Source organism: Phytophthora parasitica, assembly GCF_000247585.1.
Source record: "Phytophthora parasitica INRA-310 unplaced genomic scaffold supercont2.20, whole genome shotgun sequence".
NCBI classification, from domain to species: Eukaryota; Oomycota; class Peronosporomycetes; order Peronosporales; family Peronosporaceae; genus Phytophthora; species Phytophthora nicotianae.
Genome location: NW_008649006.1, coordinates 323,701 through 330,358, shown reverse-complemented (window position 1 = coordinate 330,358; position 6,658 = coordinate 323,701). Strand labels below are relative to the sequence as shown.

At 45.0% G+C, this 6,658-nt stretch overlaps 4 protein-coding genes across 4 annotated transcripts; all 4 read right to left on the bottom strand.

The window, feature by feature from the left end:
• Positions 1-2,220: 2,220 nt before the first annotated feature.
• On the bottom strand, positions 2,221-2,469 carry PPTG_10039 (hypothetical protein; the record flags this gene model as incomplete). The annotated part of the gene is made up of 1 exon (XM_008905280.1): positions 2,221-2,469. The coding sequence occupies one exon, from the start codon at positions 2,467-2,469 to the stop codon at positions 2,221-2,223; it is 249 nt and encodes an 82-aa protein (XP_008903528.1).
• Positions 2,470-2,520: 51 nt separating this feature from the next.
• PPTG_10038 (hypothetical protein) lies at positions 2,521-3,159 on the bottom strand (the record flags this gene model as incomplete). The annotated part of the gene is made up of 1 exon (XM_008905279.1): positions 2,521-3,159. The coding sequence occupies one exon, from the start codon at positions 3,157-3,159 to the stop codon at positions 2,521-2,523; it is 639 nt and encodes a 212-aa protein (XP_008903527.1).
• A 77-nt stretch (positions 3,160-3,236) lies between these two features.
• On the bottom strand, positions 3,237-3,416 carry PPTG_10037 (hypothetical protein; the record flags this gene model as incomplete). The annotated part of the gene is made up of 1 exon (XM_008905278.1): positions 3,237-3,416. One exon carries the CDS (start codon positions 3,414-3,416, stop codon positions 3,237-3,239), a length of 180 nt encoding a protein of 59 aa, XP_008903526.1.
• Positions 3,417-4,767: 1,351 nt separating this feature from the next.
• Positions 4,768-5,510, bottom strand: PPTG_10036 (hypothetical protein; the record flags this gene model as incomplete). The annotated part of the gene is made up of 2 exons (XM_008905277.1): positions 4,768-5,052; positions 5,166-5,510. 2 exons carry the CDS (start codon positions 5,508-5,510, stop codon positions 4,768-4,770), a joined length of 630 nt encoding a protein of 209 aa, XP_008903525.1.
• Between the last annotated feature and the right edge of the window lie 1,148 nt (positions 5,511-6,658).

Below are 6,658 nucleotides of genomic sequence, written 5' to 3'. Positions count from 1 at the left end.
AGTGCTCGTTCGGTCAGCACCCATAGTGGCGGAGCTAGCGTCGCAGCTCGCTAGAAGGAGGGCTGTTATCACCAACAGGAGGCTCACGCAGTCTACGAGGCGCATTGCGGCTCGTGTAGCTTCTGACAACACGCGCTACTTCTTTCGTGGTGAGCGGACTGTCAGACGTGCGCAAGAAAATGATACTGCGTGGAACTCGCGCACAACTCTTGTCATTCTGAATCATGACTTGACGGAGCAAATCGTAAGACCGAAAATGACATCCGTCCTGGAGATTTTGGTAGCGTAAGCAGCTTATCTTGATGTTTGTATGTTGTACATGTCGCTAGGTTGGAACAGCAACAAGTGCCTTAATTTTTACTGTTTAAAAATTCATGCACCACTCTCCTGGATAGCTTTAGTGACCATCTGGTGAAATAGGCAATGTTCTACTGACAACGACGGAGAAATCCGGCCGACACAAAAGTCCGGCAGACATACTGTAGTTGTGCAATTCACAATCGTTACTGTTCAGCCAATCTAATACGTTTATTTGACTTGGTCTTTGTATTCCAAATGCTTATGAGTATTTACTATGTCATTTTGTGAAATTTTATGGTCCATTTAGTGTGTTAAATATCTTGTGACACCGACGGGGAATTGTCGTAAATTTACTATGGAGGATGGCATTCAGTGGTGCCGGATTTATCTGTCGTTGTCTGTACACAGAACAATGCGGAGTTATCATAAATCAGTAAGCAAGTAGGACCATTAATTCTGTAATCATTGACCTCTTCGGTTCGCTTGTTGAGCTATTATCATGGTGTCGGGAATGCAGCATCATACAGGGATCGTGTTGCTCCCACCAAAAGGGATATTTATCAAGAGAATGATACAACGAGCGATCAATTTATCAGAAGAAGATACAAAAAATCTGATTGGCCAGAATAAAATGCGCTTCATTCATTCATAAAAAAAACTCAATATTTTTGAGAACAATATTTGTGGAACAGGAACAGGAAGACAGAGAGCTATTGTCGACGCGTGGCCCCAACGACGTCAGGCGCGCTGTTCACCACCACGCACACAACATGTGCATCGTGGTAGTTTGTACACTGCACCAGTTACAGACGGAGAGATTTCCGTGGGCGGTTCGAGGTGTAGATCGACTTCTCGAGTGGGTCAAGTTTGGCCAATAGTGCTCTTACTCCGCTCACATACAGAGGTACGCGTCAAATCTGCATCACTATGTTGTCAACACTAATCTCTCGTACACGATACTGCATTAAATTTCTACAATGTGATACTGACAGCTTTGAATTGAAGAACTTTATTGCACCTCAGACATGGCATTCACTACCCAGCGTTGCTGCTAAATGCACACTCCACTCATAACGGTTTATTGCTATTTGATTAAATAGTGAGCTCTAATAACAAAATTTCAATATGAGAAAGGTGTTGTTGTTCTCGGCTCGTTCTTGCTCGACGGCCATTCGTTCAAAGATTCTCCAGCTACTACTCAAGGATGCTTTTGATACTACTGAGCTAGTAACAGTCTGAGGTGTGGTAATAAAGCCCGGTGCTGCGAAGACGAGGGAGAAAGCCATCGAAAGGGGGAGCTGGAGATGGCTCTTTTCTTACTAGAACTTACTCGGTACGTGCTCGGCTACTAATGACTCGTTGCGTTCTAGCTAACAACTTCTAACCTCTTGGTGGGATATGAGGTGGTGGCGGATATATTGCAGCGTGTGCAGGGCCTTTCAAGGTAATCGTTCACACCCGTTCACACTGGTTGCCGTCTCTTACAATACTTCGTGTTGTTATACGTTCCTTCAGGATATTGAAGATAATATTCTCACAATGACGGCACCAATTATTTTCATAGTATGTGTATACTTCGTTGATCACTTGTAGGTTTTGGTCTCTCTTTCATATTCTGCGCTTCTTCCACAGGTAGTGAATAGACATTCTCCAACAATGTAAATACCTGGCGCGATTCTTACCCCAGCTTTCTCTATCTCCATCAGTGGTGTCGTGCAGTTCCTCACGTTATGACCGGCTTCTTGACAGCGGCTGCATGTGTACGTTTCCCGTTTGCTTCTCCTCGCGCCCTTTACTTGCGAGTTGAAAAACTCTGCAATTGCCTTGCTATCATCATCGCTGTGTATATCACTAGGCACACACTGACGAACTATTCGAGCAGATGACCCAGCACATTCACCTCGGTTTGGCGTTCTTCTTTTACCAGTTGCAAAGTCTCTGCCTTCTTTTCGAACGCTTGCGTGATTGTCCAGCTTGGCGATGTAACGGTGGGGGGTTGACTTCGTTTGTCTGCTCCAGTTCCTCGTACAGAGGAAGACCGATAGCAGTGGAGTCAAAGGTATCTTCCATTTTCGACACAGTGTAAGCTTCATGGAAGTAGTGCTTGATATCATAGGCCGGAAGTCCACTGTTTTTCTGCTTTGATCTCCACAAAGCGGCTGCCTGCATGTGACGGCAAGGGACTTGCATTTGCTCAGCAACTGTGCATCGGGTGCAAGTTCAACAGTCCATGTTAACTTCGCAGAGATGTGCGTCCCCACCTAGACCGCGGCTATCGAAGGCGTCAAAAACGAAAAAGAGGGACTCGTCTTCCTGCACTACTGTCTGGTGAGCTACCATTTCTTTCTCCTTTCCGAACTCCTTCAAAGCGTGAGTAGTGATATCACGACTTGCACTATTCCACTCCTGGACGAGCTCCTTAAGCTTTTGCAAAACTTTGAGCGCTCGTGTACAGTACGCCATGACTGAACCTAGCACAAGTTGTGTCCGCACACGTCCCCATAGTAGCCCGTTGTTCTCTCCTTGGACAGCACTCGTAGTGCGGATACCAAACAGAGGCAAAGCGTCGCTGTGCTTTGAGATAGACGACCAGTTATCCTCTATCCACTTTGTTTCCTCTGCTGTTGCCTTCATATTACCGACAACACTCCAATCTGTGGGATGAATACTGCAAAGGTAGCTCCAAACGTGCTCCTCGACGACTTTCTCCGCGACAACCTTTGAAATTCCGGCAGGATACTTGGATGCTATCTTAGCTTTGATGAGCTCATACCCTTCGGTTGTTGAAGCGCCTTGAAGCGAAAAAATATCGTCGTTTACAGACTTCAAGTTTAATTTCAGAGGCTTGAACTTGTCCATGGTGTTAAACCTGATATGCAGTGTGCAGAACTTCAAGTGTATTTTCATGTTGATGCAAAGCAACAAGACTTGAGCTGCTAGCTGTTTTCCTCTGTCGCAAACGCAAGCAGAATGTTCATCTTTATACCAGCGACAATACAGTTTCCGAAAAACCAGGCAAAGTTGTCGATGGTCTCTTTGTGAATGTAGGCCACGGCAATAGGTACATTTTGCTTGTTCCCGTCCTTACAAATGCCATCGTACGACAGATCCTTCATGTTCGTGCCATCGCACTCCCAAACAGGTAAAAGTGCGTCTTGCACATTCACAGCACTACCAATAGATGAGAAGGCCCTATAAAACCTCCCCTCTGAGTCCAACTGACAGCAAACCCGTGACCCAGGGTTTTCCGTGCAAACTCGCGTAGAAAACTGGGAAGGCGTCCGTACTCAGCTACCGGGTCAATTTGGTTTTTATTTTTTGCTTGTATAATGGTACGGTAGGCCATTGTAGGTTGCTTGGAAATGTCGATACTGTGAATTTCACTCATTGTCTTTACTACCCGCGCTAGTGAAGTGCTATGACCAGGAAGAATAGCTCCACGAAAACCAGCATGCTCCAGCAGAAACTCAGTAGTCATTACAGCGATCCCAGGGCAAAGTTGTGAGTGGCTCAGCTCCATTTTAGAGATATACCATGATCCACTTGGAATATGTGAGAGTTTAGTTGTAGGCTTTTTCCGCCGCTGTATGGTCGCTTTTTAAGTAATTTTAGATCGACGTTTGCGTGACAAAGTTATGAACCAGTTACAACCTCTTTTGTGCTCAGAACACAGTCATTTTACGTGAGCTCCGCCACCTCCTTTTTTCCTCTCGACACTTTTACTCATGTTAAAGGCGTAGTGCTTGATAAAAGAACCTGCCGTCTCCAAACACACAAAGGGTATGCGCTGCTCAGGTTCTGCATATCCAAAGTGAGATTTCAAATCAAATTTGTGCGCCTTACCCTCTGAGGAACTCATCCTAACCGGCGAAAGCTTATGCCTGCAGTCGTTGGCTTGTGATAGAAGCTTTCTACCAACCTTCGTACTAACAAAAGGTTTATACTGGGATACCTCAGAATGAGTACCCAAACAGGATTAATTTTAACTAGTGCAAATTTAGAGAGACCCCGCCATTTTATTCTGGCCAATCAGATTCTTTGTATCTTCTTTTGATAAATTGATCGCTCGTTGTATCATTCTCCTGATAAATATCCCCACCAAACGTGACACAAAATGATAGGATCGAATTAATGGGTACAGTGTGATGACCTGATAACATACGGCACTTGGCGTCCTTAATTTACTTGAAACTGTCTGCTGTAACATATTTCATTATAGGTACCACGCGAGCCCACCAATGGCATTGTTTAAAAATAACAGTTGTTGTCCAGCGGATTCATAGAGAGGAGGGCAAAACACTGTAGTTCAATATGTACGTTATGAACTTCAATTTTTAAATAAAATACTTGGCGATCATTTAAAAGTGCCCTCCTAAAAGTGCTAATTCTTTGCCTTGTGGTGTTTGGTAAATTTTTGGTTTGATCACCGAAAGTATGAATATATATAAAATAAAAGATTCCAGTTGCCTACTCGTCACCTTCGGCCATGATGCTTATTTGACGCTCTAGAGCTCCCACTTTGTACAAATAGCGCATGCTCAAGTAGTCCAACACATCATAAAGGAAGTTGTTCCAGAAGTCGCTCCAGCTTTGAGGAGTAGCCCCAAACAGCAGCAGCTCCAACACAACAAGACACCATACGCCACACGACGAATTGTCCTTCTGAAAACGGCCAGTAACGACTTCGTAGGAAAGTCTATCCTCGATTCCGAGCATGGGCTCGACAATAGCACCCACTGCACTCTTCAGTTGCTACAGGTTGCTCTTCAGCTGCATGTGGTCAAACAGGTAGCAGGTAGTCGTGTCGAGGTTCACGAAGAATGCCCCCCCCCCCCAGTAATATCTAAGTTGCTCGCACTGATTACCTTCTTGATTCCGGGGACCGCAGCCCTGTATCCTTTTGCCGTTCTCATCTTTTGGTCTGGGTGGTCAAAGTCGTGGAATCTTGGGTTTACAATGCTGACTGTTTTGTACGACTCACGCAAAGCAAGGAGTCCGCCAATAATTGACCCTGAGTGTAGCCATAAGGTCTCGCGAAAGTCTAGGAACTCAGTGCCATACTGAACATGTGCTGCCAGCAGACCGACCATCATCTTCGTAGTCAGGATCAGATGTATTGTTCGAGACGCTCGCTTCGTCTTCTTCGTCAAGCTGCTCCAGTACTTGTTCCAGAACCGTTTGACGGTGAGTGTCGTCACCAGATTCTTCATCATCAGACTGAAGACATCGCAGCAAGCTTGCTCCCAACGCTCGTCGTCGGCACGACGGTTTGGAGCCGGCTCATCGCTTAGTATGATCGGTTTGTAATCTGGAAACCGATCTCCATATACCTCACGTAACCCACGATACGGCTGTGCGGTCAACCGCTTCCCGCTATGAACAACTTGCTGGAGTGGAGGGAGTCGACTCACTGGAGCGTGCAAGTGTTGCTGTTGCCCTCACTTCTGCCCTCGCATCATTTCGCGTTGAGTTTCCGCCTCTTGCTGGCGGGACGCTAAGCCGGGATGCGGCACCGGTAGCTCACTGTCTGCAATTAAACAATCTAGAAAAGCATATTTCTTTTTGTCATTTGAACCCGAGCTTTGTGTGCTATTGTCAACCAAAATATTTCAGTAATGCAGAGGAACTTACATCGATATTGGTCAATGGGGGCATTTTGCCCCCTTTGGAGGGTGTATCATCGAGTGCCACTCGTGTCACCCACGACAGGAGGCAAAATCCCCCCTTTCATTTTTTTTGTGTGGTGGACGGAGCGGATTCGCCCTTTCTACTTGAACTACAAGGATTTGCAGAAGATTTGCTGTAGTACCGTAGTTTATGAAAGGGGCAAATGCCCCCTTTGACGGCCTAATTATTTGACCTTTATAGTAAAATATATCCAGGTCAAAAGTGCCCGTTCACGAAAGGGTTAATAGTTTCATCTGCAAAATGTTTGCTGATTGATCGAAATTTAAAATATAACATGTAATGAAAGTATTATTTGTTTCTTTTGTTACATGAGGATTAGTCTACATTTAGAAAACTAGTGATATTAGTTTTGTTAGTTTGTCTGTATCCTCAGCGAAACTACTGTCTATATCTTCGCTGATGGTGGTGTGACGCCAGCAATTTGTTCGAGATACCTTAGTACTTGATAAAAACTATTGGAAAATCTACAACTAGGCTTACTAACATGTAAGCGCTAAATCACAAAGCATAATATCTCCTGAATCTTCATATTCAAAAGGAGTAGCTGACGAGAGTCTCAACTATTAGATCGAGGTAATAATGACGACTTTGTTTAACTTGATTTCGACGGCACGCGTCGAAAGAGGCTCCGTCCCAATTCCACATAAACAACGGCACGTACGACATCGTA